General features: G+C 38.7%; 2 protein-coding genes across 8 annotated transcripts in view; both read left to right on the top strand.

Moving 5' to 3' along the window:
- FRS2 (fibroblast growth factor receptor substrate 2) overlaps positions 1-11,320 on the top strand; it is a 47,416-nt gene extending 36,096 nt beyond the window's left edge. For all 7 annotated transcript variants that reach the window (XM_044449814.1, XM_044449819.1, XM_044449815.1 and 4 more), the window contains one exon: positions 154-11,320. In XM_044449814.1, coding sequence (XP_044305749.1) covers positions 154-1,143 — 990 coding nt within the window. In that variant the 3' untranslated portion in view covers positions 1,144-11,320. The remainder of the gene's footprint in view (positions 1-153) is intronic.
- Positions 11,321-12,393: 1,073 nt separating this feature from the next.
- CCT2 (chaperonin containing TCP1 subunit 2) lies at positions 12,394-25,321 on the top strand. Its single transcript, XM_044449868.1, has 16 exons — positions 12,394-12,571; positions 14,060-14,134; positions 14,430-14,495; positions 14,579-14,690; positions 14,944-15,020; positions 15,740-15,852; positions 16,982-17,184; positions 18,669-18,769; positions 19,204-19,331; positions 20,542-20,645; positions 21,626-21,745; positions 23,497-23,625; positions 23,719-23,822; positions 23,966-24,065; positions 24,635-24,776; positions 25,061-25,321. Exons 1-16 carry the CDS (start codon positions 12,569-12,571, stop codon positions 25,089-25,091), a joined length of 1,608 nt encoding a protein of 535 aa, XP_044305803.1. The 5' UTR covers positions 12,394-12,568; the 3' UTR covers positions 25,092-25,321.

Genomic DNA, 25,321 nt, shown 5'->3' with positions numbered 1-25,321 from the left:
GCACTTTTCTGTGGTGGAAGTCCTCTGAACTGCTTTCTTGTAAGAAACTGTGTACCAGGATATGACAAATGTGTGGTCCTGAACAAAAAGGGAATCTGAAGTGTCAGGTAACCATGTGATACCGCTTCTGATGTTTGATTTTGTTGTTTGCAGGTACATACATATGTGAATACAACTGGTGTACAGGAGGAAAGGAAAAGCAGGCCAAGTGTGCGTACTCCTCTGGAACAAAAGGTTTCCAATGCCGAAATGAGCAAGACAAGAGAAGATGAAACTTGTTCTGATGACACAGATGCCCAGGTTGTACTGGAACCTGAAGGAGTTAAATTTGTTTTGGGCCCAACACCTGTCCAGAGACAGTTAATGGAAAAAGAAAAACTGGAATCAAATGGGAACAACACTCAAACTAGTGGAAACAGCACTGAAACTAGTGGGAGCAGTACTCAAGCTAGTGGGAGCAGTAACAATGAATGGGACACTGGGTATGACAGTGATGAACGTAAAGAACTTTCCTCTGGTAACAAGCTAGCATATGAAAACGTAAACAGATTGTCCATTCCTAGTGTCCCAGGGCTCAGGAGGGGTCGTCTGATATCATCTAGTACCTCTGATACCCAGAATATCAACAATTCCGCTCAGAGGAGAACTGCATTGCTAAATTATGAAAATCTGCCATCTTTGCCTCCAGTCTGGGAAGCTCACAAGCTAAGTAAAGAGGAGGATGACAGTTTAGGACCAAAGACACCTTCTCTGAATGGCTATCACAATAATCTAGATCCCATGCATAATTATGTTAATACAGAGAACGTAACGGTGCCATCCAGTGCTCACAAAGTAGAGTATGCAAGACGTCAAGACTGTGCCCCGACAGTTTTTAATTTTGATATTAGGCGACCAAGTTCGGAACACAGGCAGCTCAATTATATACAGGTTGATCTGGAAGGTGGCAGTGACTCTGATAACCCTCAGACTCCAAAAACGCCTACCACTCCACTTCCACAGACTCCCACCAGGCGCACAGAGCTGTATGCTGTGATAGACATTGAAAGAACAGCTGCTATGTCAAGCTTGCAGAAAGCACTGCCACGAGACGATGGTACTTCTAGAAAAACTAGACATAACAGTACTGACCTGCCTATGTGAGCCTGGAAAGCATTAGTTAAATCATTTGCACCTTTGTGAAGTTTTTTTTTTTTTTAATGAATGAGTGCCCTGTTTTGATCTTTAAATGCCATCACCTTTCATAGATTGATAGCTTTTTCTGAATACTTCATGTGCTTGTTTAAAGGGAATTTAAGGCAAGAAGATTATTATATAACACTAATTTTACAGTTGTAGTAACAGCTTTTGGATAGCATTTCCATCTTTTTATGGTGCCTATTCCATTGACTGAAAATTGTAGCAACATGGCAATTTTGATAGACTGGCCATGTGCCTAAAGTCACTTGACGGCATTATGACACTTGTATGCCTCTTGAAACTTGCATTACTCACAGATCAGTATAATCTCACATAATGCATGTCTGTAGATTCACATATTCTAGTTGAATTTATGGCTTCATGTATCATAAATGAGAGAAATTCTGGTCAGTCTGAGTTGAGTCAAAGCATAGTATAACTTCTTTTGTACACTAAATGGCTTTCTGGCACAGAAACTGATGTGTAGTTGATGGAAAAGGACCTGATAGCTGCCGTTCTCCAATCCCCTTCCAATAGGAGCAGCTTGCCATGGTACAGAAGAATGCAAATCTATTAATAATCCATAAGTATATTTCAAATTTTAATACTGAATAGAGTGCCATTATTTATGAGTGTCTGATCTGGGATGGAGGAAAAACAGATGGAAATCAGTAGCATCATAAACTTACATTGAAGTTTCATTTAGCACTTGGTTTCAGTTTTAAAAAAGTCCATTACCCTAATGACCAGATGCACTTTAAAACCACCAGCCATACATCCAACTAGTAATTGAAAAACATGCTGTGTTGTCAGAGCCATTTGCATTCAGAATGAGCATGTTCTGCAATTCTAGGATTTGTTTTTGCTCTGTCAAATTTAAAATTACAGTGACGAGTGCAAAGAAGGTATACCATGTGGGGGACGGGGACTGGGATGAGATATACCTGAATAAATTTGTGCTTTTTGTAGGGTGAGATGACTGATATTAAAATTGCTAGTATGGTGCTGTATGGCTAAAGGGCTATAAATGGTTTGGCAAGGACATTGGGGTTTTGCTGGCCCTTAGTTTGGGTCAGAACCCTGGTGACCCATCCCTCTCACAAAGCTGTGGAGATCCTTTGGAGTAGCATCCCACGCAGTGTGAGGGGATGTAGCCAGAAGAAAATAAAATTCAGCTCTCTCTTGCACATGCAGAAGCACTATCTACTAGTGCACAGGTCTTTATGGATTCTAGCCTATATTTATTTTTCCAGTCCATCTTGTGAAAAGATCTTCAGGCTTGACTTGCCACTATTGCCATGTCAGAGGTCACATCCTGTTCTCTTTTCATCATTTTCTTTCATTCAAGTTTGAAATCAGCTGATTTCTAAGTGGCAGCTTCAAGTTTTTCTGTATGACTGTGCAGACACCTGCATAGTAGACATCTGTGATGTGTAATTAACAAGTACATTTTATCTGTGGTGGGATCTTTTAAGCTTTTAGTTCTGTAAAATGTCTCTTCCATTCCTTGCCTTTCATTTGTTTATTTGGCCATATAGTCTTTATGTTGCAAACTGTTAATTTTGTACATAGGCTTTATTCAATGTATATTGTGTGTTTCATCTTGTTCAATTTCTGTTTTGCCATGGAAATGAATTTTGGAGGCCCATTGGTAATACTGTCACCAGAAAGGCCTTTTTATTACTTGCACAAATGGAAAGATGCATTATAGATGTTTGAGGACAAAAGTGCTCTGGCACCTTAATAGGGTTATGTTGAGACATGAGCTTCTGTGTTTGGCTTATTCCAGAAGAAAACAGCTGTGGCCAACGTAGTAGTCAGAATGCTGGGTTTCATATATTGTATAGTTTATCAATAACAGTAATGTGAGTCCATAAATAATAAGGGTTCTTGCGTTCTTCAAGAATGAGAACATAATCTGTAGCATCTACCTTGAATTCAAAGCATAATATTCTTTCAGTGCTGCCAATATATACTTCTTTTGTTGTATTCTGCTGACATTGGTGTCAGTATGCTCTGACTTAAATCTTGTTTGCTGGCCCAGCAGGTATTAAGACTAGAGGAACTACTGAGTATGTAGAGAATATCTGAAGGTAATACCTATGGGTATATCAATGCTTGACAGCTTAATTGCTGCTGAATATTCCCAGTACCTTTGGCATCTGCTGATCTTACCTTACAATCTGTTCATGAGTCCCTCAAATTCACAGTAAAGAAGCTTGCGGTGCACTTCATAGCAACGCTGACCAGCTTGAACCTACAGTTGCCAAGGAGTAGTTGTTATGATGTGATACATGTGGAGATCTAACCATTTCTATGCATCTTAAAGACTTGCGGGGAAACTGTTTCTGGCTTTTTTCCAGGCAAAGAAGAACAAAACAGAAATAATGGGGGGAAATATGAGAAGTTTAGTTTCTTATCAAACCTTAACTTTATTACTTTAAGAACATGATTTGTATACTGTAACTTAGCTCACAGTGGTACTGTTTGGTGTATTTATGAAATTTAAAATTATACATATCTTTATTTAAACAACAGCTACACATCTGTCTGGTGTTACGGTGCAGCAGCTTGCAGGTCCGTCTAAGACTGTGAACCTGTGCCTACTTACATGGAAGTAAGTTCTATTGAAATTAGTAGCACTTACTTCTGAGTGGACATGTGTTGCATGGCACCATAAAGTACTTCAATGTATTCTAAATGCTACCAGCAGGGAAATGAGGGAGGAATAAAAATTGAAGCCCTATTAATAGGGTGTTAACTTTATTATTACAGGGGCTTCAGATTGCATATAGGGCAAAGGATCGTTAGGCAGAAAGGACATTCATACTTTACAGCACGGGTGCACAACCAATTCCCGACTGAAATAGCATGGGATGGGTTTGGAGGCTGTGTGTGCATGCTGTACACAGACACACTTTCAGCAGCTCCAGCAATCTTGATACACATAGCTCTTACCTTGCTGCTAGCAGGACTGTGGAAAGGCTCTCTTTTTTTCCACCCCCTCCCCCAGCAAACCCCATACAGATGGTTCTTTCCAGTGAGGCAAAGTGGGGCAACTTTGGGAGACCCACAGGTTATATACCCTTGTTTTAGAGAGAAGCTCTGAATTGTATAATGTAATTAAGGAGTTGTGGAATGCAGTCCTATACTTTATGGCCCTTTATTTGGATTGAGTGCCATTGAATTCAGTGGGATTTGCTTCCAAACAAATACCAATAGGGGGCAACAGAAGTGTTTATAATAACTGTTGAGAAAATCATCTATCTCAACCCCATATTTATTTTATTTTATATCCCATGAAATCACAGCAACGTGTAATTGAAAATACCGGCAAAATGCAGGTCTTTTTCTTTCTGTTCATTGTCTAAAAGAGCAATCCAGTGGGCCCTAGACATTATAGCATGAGATACTTCACATTCTAAGATCTGAGACCAGAGACAGAACTCTTAACCTGGGAGCTGAAACTCTTTGCGCCAGATCCATCCCCACCCTTCAGAACTAGCATAAAAAGAACTGCAGCTGCTGCTTCTCCAAGTCAGAAACACAGCCTTGGGTGCATAACAGGTGGGAGGGAAGAAGAGGAGATTGCAAATGCCAGGGCACAAAACATCCTGTTTTCTCTGCAGCTTTCTTCCTTGTGACTCAACCAGTCTATTTAGCAAAAATGCAAGGTGGGAGGAGGAGGAAGGTGAAGATCACCCCTGCTGTTTCTCCCACTCTGCACTGGATGATCCTTAGTTTAAGTGCTTGATCATCTTGATTGAATTGTACCCTAAAATATTCTGAACTTCTGAAACGTCCAAGTTCCTGCATATGTTCTGTATTCTGCAGCATCAAATTGGAGTGTTGCTTATTTTGTAATTCAAAGACAATAGCATTGCTATAATTAACAATGGTGTGAATTGGCTGTGTAGCTATGCTACTTTAAAAATGCTTTTAAAAATAGAGAGAGAGTGGTTTCCTCTCCTGCTGCAAAGAAAGCCCTTCCATATTTTCACTGGAAAAATATAAAATGATTATACCTAAGCAGGGAAATGCGGGTCATTTGGTTTTTTCATTTTTTTCCTGTGGGACTTCACATCTCTAGATACGTCCTGCTCGATAGTGAACAAAACTATGCAAAAGAATAAAAAAGATATTAAAAAGCTAAGTGTCTTCCAGCAATAGTCAAGTCACCCACCATTGATAAGTGTAAGAACATTTATCTATTCTAGCATTCCAGAGTAGCTAACTAGATGCCCATGAGAAGTCCATAAGCAGGACATGAACAAAAAAGTACTTTCTTGCTGATGTTGCCCAACAACTGATTTTCAGAGACATACTGCCTCCAGTATTGGAACGAATTAATATCCTGAAATTCTTACGTGAAGAACACCCCAACAGAATTAATTTTCTATTAAAATTCTCTTCATTTCAATAGTACCTAACAGGCTAGACTGCCTGAAATACCTTCCTGCTCCTGCCATATGAAAAGCTAATCACTTATACAGCTATTAACTTCTGTGAAAGAAATAGCAGAAGGAATGCTCCATTGTGGCAAAATGATAAGATTGTTTGTTGAAAAACAACCTTTTTCCTTCTACCTAGGCATGAATATTGTCTGGAAATTTAAGAGGTTCTGGTCTGGATATTTTTAAAAAGTCTGGAGAATATTGACATTCCCTAAAAGCAACTGTACTTATTACATTGCATTCACATCCAACCTTTTTTCTTCTGTGATGAACCAAAGGTGGCTTACGTAGTTCCATTTTATCCTCTCAGCTACAACCCTGTGAGGTAGGTTTGGCTGAGAGTGAGTGACTGGCCCAAAGTCACCCAGTGAGCTTCGTAGGTCCCCAGTTGGACACTCTTAGCCACTGTACCACTGGTTCTCCAGTTATGTCTGGAAATGCCTCTGCCTATAAATGTTCTGCAGCAAACTGGATCCTGACTGGCAATATCCATTCTGTGAAGGTCTGTGACCTTGCTTGACAAAACAGGTATTACAAAGAATACGGTACTGTAGAATATCAGAGGGGATGTGAACAGAACTTTATTTTTTGGACAGAGCCTTGATCTGATCGGTTGTCTGAATTCTGCAGGACTCCCAGCCTTCCTTTTTGTCTTATGTGCCTGAACACCATTTCCATGTATGTTGGAAAGAAATTAGGGGAGTGCTTTCTTTTCTGTCACCTGAAGTAGCTTTTAAATGGTTTCATCTCTGCCTCTTCAAGTGGGACAGACAGACATGTCTGATTAGCTGCTATCAAATGACAAGATATGCACTTTAGTGGAGACTCGTCAACGTGATAAATTCATCGTTTGCCAATTCAGAGCTCCTTTTAGTTTTGCCATCAGTATTAATAGTTGCATTTGACTTGCAATGTGCTTAGCAGGAAAGCACTGAACACACACTGTGGGGGAAAATAGCTAACACAGTGGTGACATTTCCTCAACAGTATCCTGCAAAAGAATAGTTGCAATACTAAAATCATGCTGTTCATAAATATTTTTGTATAGTAACATGCTTTAACAGAATGCAAGACACTTTTCTCTGGTGTTTTAACCTAGCTGTAAAATTACCCCATCATTTCATTGTTGAAAAAGATTCAATGTATATGCAAATGTTGCCACATTTGAAGTCTTTACAGCTCAATTGTCTTTGTACTGAGATGTACAAGACAAGATCTGATAGCTTGCCTTACTGACAGATAATAGTATTACCAGACTAATGGGTAGGGGCAATGCTATTCTATCTCCAGTTATCTTTGTAAAATCATAGATTTAGTTCTCTTTCTAGATTTTCCATCCATGAACCTGTATGTATGTGTCAGTGTAAACAAAATTATTCTGTGCCAATCAAATTTGCATAAAAATCTGAAAGGCACGTGTTTCCTAAGAGAAGTGTCAAATTTCTAGTTTGGGATTTCAGCAGACAATGGTCATATATTTCCAAGCTTTAGTTTTACTAAGCTGGCTTTTTAAAGGGAGAAAAGATGTGGAATTCATTCCTGGGCCAACACACAATTCTGTGCAAAGTACCACCTTTCTTGCCTGTGCAGTAACCTTGCAGACACACTGATCATCCATCACCTACACAGGACAGACTATTGACATGATCGACTAGAAGAGTTCAGCTGAATTGCATTCTACCACCATGTGAGATAAGAAGACACCATTGCCACCTTTTCGTAATTCTCTTGATTCTCTGTCAAGATGTCCTGATTTAACCTGCTGAAGGTGTGGCAAAATTGATCAGCTGTAATGTAGATGGTGAATAAGAATGGTATCAATGTTGGGCAAATTGTCTTTGCATTAGGATACAGTAAGACTGTGTTGGTAGCAGTCTTTTTTTTAAATGCCACTGATATATGCTAGTGAGCACAGTCAACTATGTGTCATGTGAATTCTGTCCTGATGCTCAACTTTCTGGATTGCTAGCACAAAACCACACATAAAGGAGGTGCAAGTACTGTGCAAGATAGGTGCAAAAGGAATTTTAAGTTTCCCCTTTGTGGCCACAATTTCCCTCTTTGTTCATCAACAGCTGTTTATATTATGTTTAACAATATTTGCACTATTGTATCTGTTAACCCACAAAATTAGTAAGGCTTCTAACTGAAGCAAAGAATCTGTTTATCTTATGACCCTGACAGAACTGGTCTACTGTTTGTGGTTCTAAAAATTAGCCACGTATTTTTCCAGCTCCCAACTCATTTTGCAATTCTGCCCTATTCTGCCCACTCTCCGCTGCAAATATTTGTTATAAAGTATACTGGATTTTTTTGCAGTGGGCTGAAGGTAGAAAGTCTGTGGGTGCAATTTCATACATTCTGGAAGGAGAAATCACATACAGGAAGCTTGCTAAGATTTATTTTTGGACCAGCAAGGGAAGGTGAAATTAAATGTAAAATATTGAGTGCTGTTGCAGATACAACATACTAGTACACTGAGTATACAACATTCATTTATTAAACACACAAGATAGAAACCGTATTGCATGAAATCTCACTTTACAGTGATTAATTTGTGGACTTTGTTAAGAACTGAGACTCTCATTTTTTGATTCATATAATTATGTAAAACCTTTTCCCACCCTGTTTTAGAAAGTTTATTCCTTGTAATTTTACCAAGGCTGAAGAACATATCTGGCTCTTGAAATCCAAAAACACAATTTTTTAAAAAACAAGATTTTGCTAAAAGCAAATTATGGGATCTTGCATTATATTTGGACATCTAAAATGAGTAACATTTGCTGAAAAAAAAAACATTCTGGCATTATAGAAACAGAAACAGAGTGAATCAGAAGGGGCCTCCTGGGCCATCTAGTCTGACCCCCAGCTCCAGCCAGCTCTCTCACGACATGCCCACCATGTGCATGTCCAGTCTATCTTTGAACACCCTCATCGATGGGGCCTCAACCACCTCCCGGGGAAGCCTATTCCATACCCTCGGGGTCCTAACTGTCAGGAAGTTATATTGTTTGTCCATCACTACACAATCAGTTTAATATTTTTTTATATGTCACCATTTGCTAAGCTTTCACTTTGTGAACAACCATGCATTCACATCTGCCAGTGTTTGCATAGTAACAACAGAATGTTCAGCTTCTATATTTAAAGTTAGTCCTCTCAACTCTAGTGTGACTAACAGCAACAGAGTTCCTAGTTATATAAAACACTTTTTTCCTTTGCACCTGATCATCTTTTTTCATATTCCAACTCCATGGATGTGTGTGTGCACCCTTCCAAATGATTGTAACTGAAAAGAAGTGTTCATGTCATGGTGTATATGTCAGAAAAGCTTATCTTCAGCTTACATCCTTCTACAGTTCTAAAACACTACTTCTGGATAACCTGTTGAATTTAATAAATTTGATGCACGAAATCACCTTGGCCATGGGCATTAAAGGTTTTTGTAATTAATTGCTCTTGAAATATGGCCAAGATGTGTTATTTTTTTCAAGTGCTTGGTTGGTTTACTAGGTTACTTTGCTGGGCTGGATCTTGAGAACCATGAGCCAAAGGAAAGGGGTTCTCCATGTTAATCTCCTGAAAACCTCTGGAATGGGATAGGGTGCAACAGGTTTCTAGCAAAGGAATCTTGCATGAGTGGAGCCCCACAGTTAATCTCTTTATCCATACCACAGTCCCAAATTACCCTTGAGTTTTTGGAGGGGGTTTTGGGGGAGGAAATGAGCATTTCCCTCCCACTAACTTCTTTTCTGTTAGAATTCTCAGGATCCAACCCACTGTTTGCTTCAGATTGCTGTACATTTTGTGTGAAAGAATAAGAATAAAATTTAGTATCGGACAAAGGTGATTTCATAGACCATGAAGTGTTGATTTAAACAAAAAAAATCTGTAATAATATGATTTACAAAGGGCATTTAAAAAATTTTAAGGTTGCTAAATTTTATATTTGGTAAAGTATATGTGACCTACCATAACCATTAAATGTACTTTTGTACATTTGTATAAATATGAAATGTATAACTGTCATTAGCAATGAGGTTACAAGTTCTCGTGACATAGGACAGTCTTCCTCTGTGTTCATAAAGGGCATGCTATGAGAAGTCATCTTTCCCAACGAACTGACCCTTGAAACTTTCTAAAAAGATCCTGTGAAGCCAAGGACCATGGAGTGCAGAGATAATTCCTATTTATATACGTTGCACATGTACTCAGAAGTCTTGGGGCATATTAGAGCAATCTGACAACATCCTCAATGTGTGCCCATCACAAAGGATTGATAATGTGAAATTTGCCACAAATCAACATTGATCGTGCCATGTTCTTATGTCCCTAAATCCTAATTGGCAGTGAAGAGGAGATGAGAAGGTATATGGAAAGTTACTTGCCCGAAGATTTTGCCTGTTCCCCAACTACCTCCCTGCAAGGGGGAAGAATTATTGAAGTCTTATTGTGTAGCTTACATGTCTAATTAGCATGATGTGTCTGCATCAAACAGGATGATGTGGCTATCATATATTTTCACAAATTAACTGAAAATGTAGTAGAACCATAAAATTATATGAATAATAACTGAAGAGTCTTTATTCCTATTTGTGTTTAGAATTATTTTGCTATCTGAATTTTTCTTTACTGCATTGATTTTGAGGTATTTTGTGTGAAACAAATAATTTTAAAAATAGAGAGGGCCCTTCACTCAGGAATTTGTATACTTTGCTTTTTGTTCAGCAACAGATGTCAGCAACCTGAACTCCCTGTTAATTCCCAATGCAATATATAAATATATATATATATAAATATTATAAAATACATATATGGTACTAATTCTGTATTTCCCTGGTATTTGCCAAACCTTGAATGCCACCTGTCTTGTTTGTAAGACATTGATTGCTACTGAATGTATAGGAAATGCTTCCATTTTGTAAAAGGAAATAGTGTTTGTATGGTATACCACAATATGGCATGTCCCAACCAGCAAGTATGGTGCCTTTTTAATTTTATTTTTAAGCATAACATTTCATTCCATTGTAACATTATGTACAGCTATGTCTTCGGAATCACTGTGCGGTTAGAGAAGCCAAACAATGTTTCAGAAGTTACGGTACAACTAATCTAAGGTCTTAGCATGTAAACAGACAATAATAGTCTTGTAATCACCAGTGTGCCACAAATGCATTTCTTAAATGCATAACTATACATTTCTATAAAAGCCAAAACTGTACTTGTATGTTACTTTTGTCATTACATTGTAAAATACTGTAAAGTTGTTGTATGTCCTAATTTTGCATTATAAAAAATGTTTTCCTACATAAAGGCATCAATATAGCAACTTTGTATAAAAGTAGCTTTCTAGAGTTTTATTTTATATATTAAAAAACCCGCCTAAAAGAGTTGCCAAAATGCTCCTAAAAGGTTTGCAAACTGTTTTAAATTCCTCTCCCCTACTGTGCATTTCAAACTTCCCAGGCTTCCTTTGCAGAGAAAGTTGCCATTTACATGATTCATAATATGTTTTGTTTTCAGCAGCCATATACTACTATTTTAATTTTGGCATGTTTTTTCATTGAGCTTACCAGATGATGTCCATTTTAAAATATATTCTGTACTATTGACAACACTGTCCCTCACCTGTGCCAGCTTCATAAGAATTGTGGCATGGCAATAAAATAATGATTTTTACTATTTAAGAGTGCTCACTACTTATTGGATGCATGGGGAGTGCACATGCACACATTTGTGGTGGTAGTATTTTTCTTAAAGGGAACTGAAATGTTTATTTTTAATGCATATTTCACATTGATAAGCTCTTGCAGCCCAGATAATGTTAGGACATCACACATACAATGCTTGGGTTTTGTTCAGTTTTGTTCAGATTTCATAATAAATGTACATGACACTTGCAGAATGACAGAAGAAGGGATAGACCCTCTGCCCTAAGAGTATAGTCAACAATCGGCTTGTTGAGCTTTGCATTCAGAAGGCTCCAAGCAGGGAAGGTCACCCACCAGAGAGGATCAGGTCAAGAGTGGGTGCCATAGACAAAACCGAGCTAGATAAACCAATGGTTTAACTTGTAATGTTTCCATTGCTCCTGTCATTTTCTGGGAATTCAATTCAACTCAGTGTTGCATTTGAGCTGAGAATGAATGTTAGGGAAAAGCAACGGGTGCTCTGAGAGTTCAATAGGCTCGCTAGTCTCCCTATCTGACTCAATAGAATTTGCTCAGCTCCCTTAGGTAACTCAGTCGTCAACTCTGAGAGCTTATGGAAGTATGTTCTGCGCTGGGGGAACTAAATGTATATAAACAAGTGCTACGTGGGCACTTGTAATAAAACAACACGGTTATTTTATTTTGGCACTGCTGCTCCCCCGTACGGTATGACGATGGTATGGATGAAGAGTCGATTCGGCTGATAGTTTGAAGGAATTATAGAAGAGCAGTTGTCCCACCCAGCAACAGAGGCTTCGGCAGTTTTGCTCTTATCACTCCCACTTGCCTCCACTAGTGGGAGTCCTCTGGCGATAGCAGCGCTCTCATTCGGGCCTTCGGCTTTTCCTTAATTTAAAAATACAGCTTCTTCTAAATATGTCGTTGTGAAAGGGCCCGTGAGCGTGATGCAAGCCGAGGGCCTTTTATGTCAACCCCAGCAACAGAGCGCGATAAGCCCCATTGAATTCAATAGCGTTTCCTTCCGCTTAAGTGGACCACCTACGGCTACAGCCTGATTGGAGGAGATGTTGGAGGAACTACACCTCCCGGCATGCAACATTTTCTGGTCAACGATTTTTTTTCCTTCCTCCGGAACGAGAAACGGTCGCATGGCCTCACTTCCGGCGCTCCTTGGTTGCTGGGAGGAGCGCGCGGCGGCGGCACTTGCGGGCACGAGGCGGCTGTCTGGGAGATTCGAGCAGAGGCCTTGAGATCGTCCTCACCATGGTGAGTGCTGCGCTGTGCTCCGTGCTCTTCTGCCGGAGTGGCGGCAGCAGTGGGCGCCGCGGAGGAAGGGGAGCGGGCCGCTCTTAGGCCTTTGCGGGGAGGAGGACGATGGAAGATTCCAGAATTGCCCGAAGCGCGGGGCGGGCAACGGAGGAGGAGATCGATTCCCCTCTGGCGAGGCCGCGAAGCCTCCAGGGCTGTTGCGGTTCGCGAGCCTCGCTCCCTCCTCGACAAAGCATTTCGCTTAGCGAGATGCCTGCGTGATTTGCCCCCCCCCCCCATCTCCCGGCCGCGCCTCCTTTTCTCTGAGGAGAGACTGCACAAATCTCAATAATTTGTATTCTAAACTGCGTTCTTAAGTAAATGTATCGTTCATGGCGGCTTTGCTTTCCCTTTGTAGCCTCATTGATGTAGAAAGGCCGAGCTTCCGCACGTAGCTTGCGGTAGGGACAGAAAACTGCAACCTTTCGAAGCATTAGTTTTTAGATTATCAGGTTGAGGGTGTGAATTGCCTTGTTTTTCATTGATCGTTCACTCTCTTAGAGAAGCATGGAATATGAGTGTTTCTTTAAAAAAAAAAAAGGGAAAGGTATTTATTTATTCGGGTATTTTTTACCACGTCTAATACCCAGTGGTCTCTGAGCGGCTTACAATTCAAATCCAGTATAGGTGTTCTTAAGTCGCCAATTTCCCTGTTACAGTTTCATGCTTTCTGTCCATTTGGGAGTTGTGGAAAAGCTGTTTCTACAGTTCCATATCTGTTTTCACACTCAGCCTGTCCCACCTTTCCATTTTTTCTTGCTGTCTAATATAGTTACAGGGCTGGGAAAGACCTCTTCTGCCACCAGGAATATAGCTTTACTGTATCTATTAAATATATCTCTGGAATTATTTCCTTTCTTCAGTATGTCAGGCACTGATGGTTATGTGCTTTCTACAATTATTAAAATCTTATTTGTTCATCCTGACTTTCCCCAGACAGTAACTTGTCTCCATGTTGTGCTTTTATTGTGATTGTTTTACAACTTTTTGTCAATTGCTTTTGGACTTTCCAAATGGGAAGTGGGGCATGTAATTTTTAAAAAAAACAATTTTGATAAATATTTAACCTCACTAAAGAGATTGTGTTAATAAATATAGTAGTTCCAATGGCAAAACAAGAGATTTAAATATAATTTATAAGTCTCCAGTGTGAATGACTTAAAAATAATGTAGCTACCCTAACGAATGGGTGACAAAATATTAAGTGTGAAAAAAGTACAGGTGAGATTGCAATGTTCTTTCAGACATTTGACTCATGTTTGGTGTTTTGAAATACCACTAAAAATGTTTGGCGTTTTGAAATACCACTAAAATAAATGTAATTAGATAGTATTCATGCAATAAGTACATTATGAAACATGTAAGATACATGGTACTTTGCAAAGGATCTTGAAAATTAAGTTTCTGTTGTGTGTTATATGTGATTCTGATTTGCAATTATTTCAGGCATCCATGTCACTAGCACCTGTGAACATCTTCAAGGCTGGAGCTGATGAAGAGAAAGCTGAGACAGCTCGTTTGGTAGGTATCATATTCATTGTCTCCAGTGTCTGGAAGCATAAACTGGCAAAAATAAATACTCTACAGGTTCCAGGATATGGTGTGAAGGCACATGAGGTAGCTGCCATGATGTAGTGAAGCAGGGTTTGGTCTTGTCAATGCTTAGAGGGAACAATATGAATGGCTTTTAAGTATCATGATGGAAGAAAAGTGGCCTATAAATGCAGCAATCTAGTAAATACATTTCCTTTTTCATAAATGAATATTTGAACTCATTCCGATTGCAATTGTATTTATAATGTTTCTTCTTCTCTAGTCATCATTTGTTGGTGCCATTGCCATTGGAGACCTAGTTAAGAGTACTTTGGGGCCTAAAGGCATGGTAAGACCTTTCTGAGTTCTGATATATGTAGTGGTTTTGTTACTTTGATTCAGGTATTAATATTGCCAAATGTGAATTTTTAGGACAAGATTCTGCTGAGTAGTGGAAGAGAAGGCACAGTGACAGTAACAAATGATGGGGCAACAATCCTAAAAGCTATTGGAGTTGACAACCCTGCAGCCAAGGTTTTGGTTGGTATGTTTCACTAAATATGCTATTGCTATTGTTCCATTACGTTTATATCATGCCTTTTTTCCTCTTGTGAGGAACTCAGAGTGACTAACATAGTTCCATTTTATCTTCATAAACCTGTGAGGTATGTTGGGCCAAGAGTTTGTGACTGGCCTAAAGTCACTGAGGGAGCCTCATAGCTGAGTGGAGAGTAGAATGCAGATTTAATAGTATCTGCTGTTTCAGCAATAAAGATTTGGTAACATTCTCCTTTCAGATATGTCAAAGGTTCAAGATGATGAAGTTGGTGATGGAACTACTTCAGTAACAGTACTGGCAGCTGAACTGCTGAGGGTAAAACATTTTTATGGGTAATTCATAAATTACTAAGGGTAAAACGTATAATTGTATCATCTCAGCATAATTATTTATCTTATTAGCATAATATCTCAGTACATTGAGATACTGAATTGACATATTGCATGTTTTAAAAGTATGCCAGCCTAATATTGCAATATAGTGGGAACATGTTCTTAATCTTTTAAAAATATTTATTTAGTTTCTGAGCTTGTTAGAGTTTTTGTTCATATTATGAACATATTTATATGGTTGAATCCAGATTTACTCAGGATTTAGGATAAACCAATTGAAATGGATGGAGATTAATCATGACTAGGTTTTCTGTGGGATTGTTCTGAACATGAGAAGTGCTAAATGCAGCCCATAGTTTTCTTCTTTCCTGTGGCAATTTACAATTTAGTGCTGTAACTTGCGAGAATTCTATAAAAATAAGAGTTTTTATATTACATCAAGTTTTCCTTAATAGTTTTCAATGTATGTGAAATAAATTATTAAAACATATATTAATCCAAATTATAAGTGCCAGGTAATTTTCAAGGGTAACCCTGATATATAACAAACCAGGACTCCAGTTGAAACCATAACCATATTCTAGCAACTAGGATATATCTGACAAAATAGAACCATGGTAGGGCATGCTTGCTTTTAAGAACTCATTTGATTTGGTGTCTCCACTAAGGTAAATTACAGAGGTTTTTTTTTATAATTAACAGGAAGCAGAATTGTTGATTGCACGAAAGATCCATCCTCAAACCATTATTGCAGGCTGGAGAGAAGCCACAAAAGCAGCAAGAGAAGCTTTGGTGAAGTCCTCTGTGGATCATGGGTTAGTTCATGTCACAAACTAAAGGCATTTATCTCTCAGTTTTGGGCAAGTCTGCAGTAATTTATGATAGATGCTTACAGCTATATGAGTGATGCAGTTGGCATATAACAGTTGGACTCTGTGCTCATGTGAGGAGGTTCATTGTGCCTGAAACTAGCATCTTGATCATACTGTTCTGCCAGCATGCTTTTAAAAACTAATTAGCTAAAGAGTTTAAAATCCTATGATACATAGATACATAGCTGTATGTAAGCATATGTTATCTGGCAGAAAGTGTCCTTGCTAGCCTGTTTAGTTTGTGTTAGATAAATAAATAAATAGTGCTTGTGTGTGTGTGCACACAAGCACACATTTATCTATATGAGCATGTGTAAAGATCTGTAATGACTGATGAAAGCACTAGGAGTGTAGGTGAGCAGGTGTGAGGGGTAATGTAAAATGTTTTCTTCCTTGTCCTCCAATGCCTGCTTTCCTGGTTGTTGCTTTGAATATGTTCTACTGTGCCATGCATGGGGAACTGACTTGCCCGTTGAGATTTTTTTCCTTAATATACAAGGCATTTCTACAACCGAATAGGACAGTGTTTCAGGAAATCATTCTATATTTGAATTAAATGATTTTGAGTTACAGGGCTTTCATCTACTCCAAAATTCAAAAACTTGGTAAATGTGGTAGAAAAAAGAAACAAAGGGTATATAGAATTGTTGAAGAGGCAAAACCTGTTGTAAGGTTTCTTATTCATGTATTTTAAATACTGGAAAGTTTTGCATTACAGCGCAATACTCTGTTTCATTTTATACAGTAGTTGGTGAAGCAAACATGATATTGGACGCCTTTCTGTAAAAGTGTAGCGTTAACATTTTCTCTAAAATGCTAATAGTGTAGCAACCGCTACTAGGCATCTGCAAGAGTTTGTTTCCTTACTGAGATTATTACAGCTTCCAACATTTGAAGGTCCCAGAGAACTTCCAAGTTTAGGGAATAGCTTGATAGGTTGGCATGCTTGGCTGCTGTTGGAAAATAGAATGTAAGAACTTCACCCTCACATAGAGCTTGTTCTGTGGCCTCTGGGTGCAGGGTCATTTCAGTGGTGATTCAGGTTGTTTTCACTACTTTTCCTGCTTTTCAGTGGAAATGAAGAAAAGTTTCATGAAGACTTGATGAACATTGCAGAAACTACACTCTCTTCAAAACTGCTTACTCATCATAAAGAACATTTTGCAAAACTTGCAGTGGATGCTGTCCTTAGGTTGAAGGGATCTGGTAACCTGGAAGCTATTCATGTCATCAAGAAGCTGGGAGGAAGCCTAGTAGACTCTTACTTAGATGAAGGTATCTTTTTAACTTACTAGCCTATATTTTAGTGAACTGTGAATCTAGTAAGTTGCAGATGCAGGAAATCTCTACATTGTTTACTGTTGTGATAACATATGCAAGTTAATTGATCCATATGATTGAAGAGAGGTATATGCATAATTTTCCTATCACTTTTTAAGCCAAGGGGCCCAGCGAACATGCTTGCTTCAGTTTCATAAAATATACCTGATTATTTAAGTCTCTTTGAAGAGAAAGCAGTTCATTCTGTTCTTACATTTATGTGGCTGGATAGCAAATCCAAAGGAGCAGCTCTGTAACCATTGCTGAGTCACCAAAAATGTTCTTAAGGAGGTTTGCCACTAGCTGAAAATCCATGCCATTTGAGTTGAACCAAAACCCTAGGTTTTCTAAATGTTTTCAGGACACAGACCCACACACCCCCTGCAATGAACCATGGTGTTGGAAAGATAATAGTTACCAGCACTGTTCTGATTTTGTCTGCTTGTAAGCAAGACTAATGCCTGAGATGGGAGTGAATCCCATATTTTTGTATAGTACTGTGGTATGCTTGTGTACACATCCTCCATTGTCTGTATGATGTACTGTGTTCTCCACTACACGTGTGAAGTATTGTGTTCAAATGTATATGGGATACTCTGGTTTTTATAGTTTATCCATGGAAAAATTCACCAATCCAGGTATATTCTCACAGTTGCACATATGTTTACTGCTGGTAGAATTTTTGTCAGAGTTAAGTGAGGTTCAGTACCTTTGGACATAAAAGGAAGGCACAAGTCCAGGCCTAATTACTCAGTCGTTGCAGTTAATATTTACTTACACTTGCTCGCTTAATTGCTTGGTACAGAGTAGCTTTCTAGTCGTCTTTGGTCAGTGCTTGCTTTTTTTCTGCTCATTAGAATGTCAAACCCTCATTGTGTAATTTTGCTTGGCCACTGTCTAGGACAATTTCTGAATGATTCTGAAAGCTCTCAGACTGCATGTTCTTAAAGCTGTGATTTCTGAAGTACAAGTAGTTGCATTCTAACTGTGGTTTGGATTCAGAGGCACCTGATTCAGAGGGGAAGTGACCATCCACCCAAGATGACTTTTTCTGCTAATTTGCTGTCACTTACTGCAACTTCTGCAGCCCATCCCATACCGTTCTGAATTTGCCCTGACCCTCAAGAGCAGTCTTTTGGGGGATGCAGTGAGAATATCATGGCAACACCTTCATTACCTAACTCTGACACATTTTCCCATTCTTTATTACAAACTATTATTAATATTACTGTTTTCTGCTGTTAGGGGTATTTACTAATGGGAACTATATTCATGAAATCTAAATGCAGTGTAATGTAATTTGGGGTATTTTTAATGCATATTATTCACATAATTAAATTATTTTGTAACCTCACAAACTGTTAGATAGGTCTGTATCAGCTAAGGTAGGTAGGTCTGTCCTTCTTGTGGCCAAGTCTGGTTTTTCTTTGTCATTGAAGGCTTTCTGTTGGATAAAAAAATTGGAGTCAACCAGCCAAAAAGAATTGAGAATGCAAAAATACTTATTGCAAATACTGGCATGGATACTGATAAAATTAAGGTAAGTGATTTTTTATACATAACCATATGTCCAAAAGCACAGGTAGCTGTGTCAGCAATAAGCAAAATTCTAAAATCCATATTCGTGGATATTAGATTACAAAAGGTATGTAAACTTTCAGAATCACTTAATTGGCCAAGATGTTTCAAAAAGCAGCCTTGTGGGGTCAGGTGGAAGAAGATAACAAAAACTAAAACTGGATGTTTTTATCAACTGACTTCAACACTGTCAGTTTATTTTAGCGTTCCTTCTTCCATGTTTGGATCATCTTGCCTGATGAAGAAATCTGGCAACTTCAAAATCTTGCATAACTGTATAATTTTTTTGGTTGGTTTATTAAAGGCATTTCACTAACATGGACATTAAAATCACTTAATGTTATTAAAGCAATTAAAATTTTTATTTAATAACTCCATCTTGATCGTTTGATCTAGATATTTGGCTCCCGTGTTAGAGTCGATTCTGCAGCAAAAGTAGCAGAAATAGAACAAGCGGAAAAAGAAAAAATGAAGGAGAAAGTTGAACGTATTCTGAAGCATGGGATAAACTGTTTTATTAACAGGTATGCATTCTGTTATAGAATCTTTGCTTTTATACACTCCAGATTCTACACTCATTTCTTTGTATCATGCTTTACCACATGATAGTAAAGCATGTAGTTTATTAATATATCTTCTGGATAATTAAATTGTCGATGTGTCAAAACAGCACACATTTTTCTTATAAACTATATATTCTGTAGTTATTGCAAGCACTGAAAGAGCTTTCTCTCTTGAGCAGAACTAGGAGACAGATCTGGATAGCTATTAGTCTGTTGGCAATATGAAACCAACATCATCTGAATGCTAGCTGCTGAGGAGCAGGAGAGGGCCATTGCCAGTATTTCTCGTACTAGACTTCTCATTTGTCATTGTGAAAAACAGGGTGATGTACTAGATTGATGCTTGGTCTGATCCAGCCCACTTACTTTTATGGATCAAGTATGTCAAGAAGGAGGCTGGCTTTTACTGTCTTAGACTGGGATAAGGAGGAAGACTTCATGGTATTTTAAACTGACTGGAAATAATTGAGTTATTTTTAAAATGATGCTGGTACTATTTTATTGTCAGGCTCTGTTGTGTTACGGTATGTTGTGATCTCTGGTATTTAGAAGTGTTACATACATGTTTTTTACATTTAAAATTACCATGTGAGGGCATGGCCCTAAAAGATGGCCCTCGAAATCAAATATGTGGAATTTCCCTAAGGGACGACATAAAATGTCCCATTTCCTGAGTTTTGGTAGTCTGCTTTAAATATCTTACTTTTGTACCAAATACCAGCACTCTGTTGTAGCTGTCAATGCTCTAGCAATTTTGAAGTCAGAATACCTTTTTGAATAATACTTTCAAAGAAGGGACAATTAAATTCTTTATATAAATGGAGCGTGTAAGCATTTTACTACCCTGTGTAGCAGAAATAGCTAGAACACATGTTGAAAAGGTATAACTGCCCAATAGGGTCTGTTCTAGAGAGAAACTGATTAGCAGCAGAAAGATGGAAAACAACTTTACAAAGATCTAGTGAAATGTCCTTCTGCTGAACTCATTTACACCATAGTCATTCAATCGTCTTACTGATCTTGTAAGGGTTCTCTTCCCATGCTTGTGTCAAGTTTACAGTAATGTAAATATTAATTATTCTATCTTAATACACAGTGGGAGCTTTTTGTTAAGTTAAAATAACTTTAAAGCTATTTTTCCTGCAGTATTACAGATACATCTTTATTATAGGCAACTGATATATAACTATCCAGAACAGCTGTTTGCTGCTGCTGGTGTCATGGCTATTGAACATGCAGATTTTGCTGGCGTTGAACGTCTTGCTCTTGTCACAGGTACAATAAAACTTTTTTTTGCATTGGTGTTAAATCTCAGTTTTGTATTTGTAGTCATTTTCTGTTTAGGTTGGTGAACCAGAATACAGAAAGTAGAATAAAGATGCTAAGCTTGCATATGATTGTGCCTTAAAGGTATTTAAGGAATGAAATACAGAAAGATAACACGTTCAAAGGTGTATTAGCTGGAGCAAAGCATACTCTCCAGACTGCATACAGGATATTGGATGCTTTGATCTTGAAGAACCTCAAGTAGCATTGTCTTATAATTTGAAAGGTATACACATGAATCTAGATAACCACAGGCATAGTTTTCTTGCATCTTCTTGTTGCAGTCACTTGCAACCTCTGCCCAAAACCTCACTCCTGAAGATTGGGACATCCTCTAAAATACAGTAGTGTCACATAGGAGCTTTCAGCTGATGATGGTGGAAATCAAAGATCCCTATCTACCCCTTATGTGAGATTAAGTGACCTGTATTTTCATGAGGAAGTCTCTGGATTTGAGCTATACTTCTCTCTACTCTCTTTTTAACACTGTCCTCCTTTCTTGTGTTGCCTTAGCTAATCATGAAAGGCACACAATGCCCAGATTTCTGCTGCTTTTTCTTCAGGCTTAGTGAAAGTAAGATGGTTCTCCTACAGATCCATGAGCCATTTTGAGTTTGGCTGAAAAAGGAATGAAGGAATAGCCAAATACTATCAAAGCCAGAAATGGCTGCCACACATTTTCTAACATGGAGATAGTAGAAGAGGACTTGATTTAACTAGAATGTCAAAGGTAGCATAGCATTACTGGAGTAGTTTCTTCATAAAACTTGTCTTTAAAATCTCAAAACCCAGGAAATTGATCCATGAAAAATATTGCTCATACTTCATTGCAGAGTATGTTGCAATTTGACATTTTATACTTCTGCTTAAACATTATTTACTAAAATGTTTTAATGCATGTTAAGGTTAATGTGAACTTGTATTTTCAGGTGGAGAAATTGCTTCAACTTTTGATCATCCAGAATTGGTAAAACTAGGAAGCTGCAAGCTGATCGAAGAAGTCATGATCGGTGAAGATAAACTTACTCATTTTTCCGGAGTTGCTATGGGTAGGTTTTGATATTAGGTGTTGGACAAAACAATCATATGCTCTGATAAAACTGGGAAAAAGATGAATTAGATACCCTAGCAGAATGGCCACCTTATCTTACCTGTGCTTAGCTTGGAGTGGGGGGACCATGTCCCTGGAAATGCTATCAAAGCCCTCCAACCAGCAACTGACACCCATGTGCTAGCCACACATGGGAAAAGCCAATACACTCATGTCAGTGGGGATCCTGTAGTATAATACATGGAACAACGTCAGGTATCCCCAGTCCCATCTGCTCCAGTTGCTCAGTCCCAGTCATCGCTACAAGACTTCAAATCCTCTGTTCTAAAACTGTGACAATAAAGAAAGGAGAGAAGCCAGTGCAAGCTACATAGCTCTTTGAGCAGGAAGCTTGAACCCCTCCTGGGGCAGGAGTTCAAGAACTGTTCAGGAAAGGAAGCAATTGTTCGATGGGAGGGCCTAAGAAACACAGTAAGTGCAGCTGTAGGCGTTCTCTAGTTGCTTGCTCCATAGCGCTTGGGGTAGGAAAGCAGAAAATGTTACCTTGAGCCCCAAGAGGGGGATGGAGAAGATCTGTGTGCACTCAACTTTTGTATATCTTGCAGAAATACTCCTAACTCCTGAAACTTGAACCCACACTGCATGCTTTGCAGGCTATTTCCCTATCCATCCACAGCAAACCAACACTGCTGGGGCCGTTTTTTTTTCTTCCTCAAGATCCATTTATGGATTTTAGGAGTATGGGGTTAGCCGTAGCCTGGTGGATTACTTACGTTTTACATGCTTGCATTTTTCAAGATTGAACGTAGGCTGCAGTCCCACAGCTAGCAAGGAGCTGAAGGCCCGCACAGAGGCACTACAGAGCTGGTGTCACTGCACAGACCACCTAACTTTTTTTACTTCCCTTTTTTCTGGCAGTTCAAATGATCACCCTCATCTCATGTTGCCTTTATAAGCCAACCTTGCATAGTAACATCACATCACTTTTGTCCCTACTTTTCTCTCTTCCACCCATTCCAACTGACGGCCTCATAGCGGCCTAACAGTACCGATTCAGCTCATGCATCCTGAAGTGTCTTGCCCCTTCCTTACAGTCCAAAGAAATTGATTGAACAGAAGGTTGTGGGGGCTAGTGACTCTGAGCCCATCCTTGCCAGGCAGAATCGCATCTTGAACCAGATAAAGAGTATGAAAAAGGTGGTAGATGAGGATGCCTACCTCGTAACACAGGATTAATACATTTGGCCATGTCAGAGCTTTATTTTGATGTTATTCAGGAGGGAGGACATTGTGAAAGGGCATAAGTAACATAATGGCCAACAAGTTACTGCAACATGACTCCAATGCCTTGACTTAACAGCAATAGTAAATGCAGAATCTCTTACGGCACCAGTTCCTCAATACGAATACCTTCACCTGTTGCAGAACTAGTTGTCACGGTGCATGCAAGCACAGAGAAGCCTGTCTAGGACAAGTCGACATAGACTATGCAACTGCTGGTCATGTTCTTCCACCTGGTCTGCACTGAACAGTGTGTGGGCTTGGTGTATTTTGAGACCTGTAATGCAGGGCGTCAGGCATTATTGGTGCAGAATAAAAATGAGTGGCAGGGTGAGGACCAACCTGCAAAGGTAAGATTTGACCTTAACTTTCTGGTTAGTGGGAGATTTCTAAACTCCAGTTCATCTTATTTGAAAGATTTTAACTCTCTCTCTCTTTTTTTTTTTTTACCATTTTATAACTCTTTAGGTGAAGCTTGTACCATAGTTCTGCGTGGTGCAACACAGCAGATCATAGATGAGGCAGAAAGATCTCTGCATGATGCACTGTGTGTTCTTGCACAGACTGTGAAAGATACTAGAACTGTGTATGGTGGAGGTGAGTATAGAACCTTCCTATTTACCTCTTTTTAGCAATGCTGAGATTATCTTAAGCTGACTATAAAGATTCTGGATTTTTTCTAATTTTCAGGCTGTTCAGAGATGCTGATGGCTAATGCTGTGTGGGAGCTTGCAAAAAGAACACCAGGCAAAGAATCATTAGCAATGGAGTCTTTTGCTAAAGCCTTGAGCACGGTAAGCTTGTATTCAGCTAGTTATATTTGAAGTTAATAGAATCAAGATAGAAGTTCTAGAAGTCCTGCAATATTGGGAAGGAGGTTGAATCTGTTTCTTAATTATTTTTTCTATTCATTGCTAAAACCTGTTTATTTTATTAGCTCCCAACTGTCATAGCTGACAATGCTGGCTATGACAGTGCAGATTTGGTGTCCCAGCTTCGAGCTGCTCACAGTGAAGGGAAATCGACTTACGGACTGGGTGAGAATTTTTACATATAATTCATTTGCTTTATTTTGTCGTTTAAAGATCTTTGTAGTGCTATGGCTTGATGCAAGGATGGATAAAATTGGATTCCAGGATTCAGCATGTACCCAGAGGCTCTCCTGTTTTTGAATCATTTTCTATGCTTTCCCCTCTATTTTGCACCTTGATCCATTTGGTTGCATTTAGGATAATAAAGTAGATTGTGCAAGCTTGAAGACTGCCCGTGCCCGGCTTAATAAAGACTAGCTGTAATGCTAAAATTGCCTGTAGTGCCTGCTGTGCTGTTTAGCAAGAGTAGTCAAAATTAAACCAAATAGAGTAAGTCACTGTGAATTTTGCTAAATACAAAAGTCATAGATGGGTTAATTGGATAGCAAGAGCTAAAGAGTAAATGAAATAGAGAATGGGCATACAGTGCTTGTATTGCTTTTGTTAAAATCATTTCTAGAGTCTGGGGATTCATAATTCTCATTTTAGAAGACCTAGTCAATGTAAAATAATTTTGGAAATGAGGCCTGCCATTACATTGTTAACCTAGAACATTTCTTTATTATATCCTGAAGACATGAAGGAGGGTGCCATTGCAGACATGGCAAGTCTGGGAGTAGTTGAAAGCTTTCAAGTGAAACGGCAAGTTTTGCTGAGTGCTGCTGAAGCTGCAGAAGTGATTCTCCGAGTTGATGACATTATTAAAGCTGCTCCAAGGTAAAACAAAGCTTTCCCATTTCTTTTGAGAAAGAATGTGATATACTTCAGCAGACCAACAATTTGATTTTAATCAAATAGTTCCAATATATACGAAGTTGTTCTTTGATTATTTTTTGTATGTTACCAGCTTAGTCTGTTCAGAGAAGATTAAAAATGTAATGATGTAACTTTTAGATTAGGTCTTCAATTGTAGACTTAAATTAACTTGAAAATCTTGACCAGAAAATACCTTCTTCCCCCATGCTGACTTCTGTTTTACTAAATTCTGACCTTTTTTTTAGGAAACGAGTGCCAGATCGTTACCCATGTTGAGTATTCTGAAGTCACGAGGACACATGGACCAGAAGTTTGCAAAATACTTCAGCGCATGCTTCTAACAGATTACGGAGTGAAGGGTTGGCATATCTATTCCTGACATGCGATTAGATGTTTTGGGTTTAACTTATACTGTTTTAAAAGACCAATACATTTTCAATTGTACAACATCTGTATTTCCCTACTTTCCCTTTACATAGCACTCTGTAATAAACATTTCAAATATA

This window comes from Varanus komodoensis, unplaced genomic scaffold (assembly GCF_004798865.1).
Source record: "Varanus komodoensis strain SLA01 unplaced genomic scaffold, ASM479886v1 scaffold61, whole genome shotgun sequence".
NCBI classification, from domain to species: domain Eukaryota; kingdom Metazoa; phylum Chordata; class Lepidosauria; order Squamata; family Varanidae; genus Varanus; species Varanus komodoensis.
This window is presented reverse-complemented; position numbering and strand designations above follow the sequence as displayed.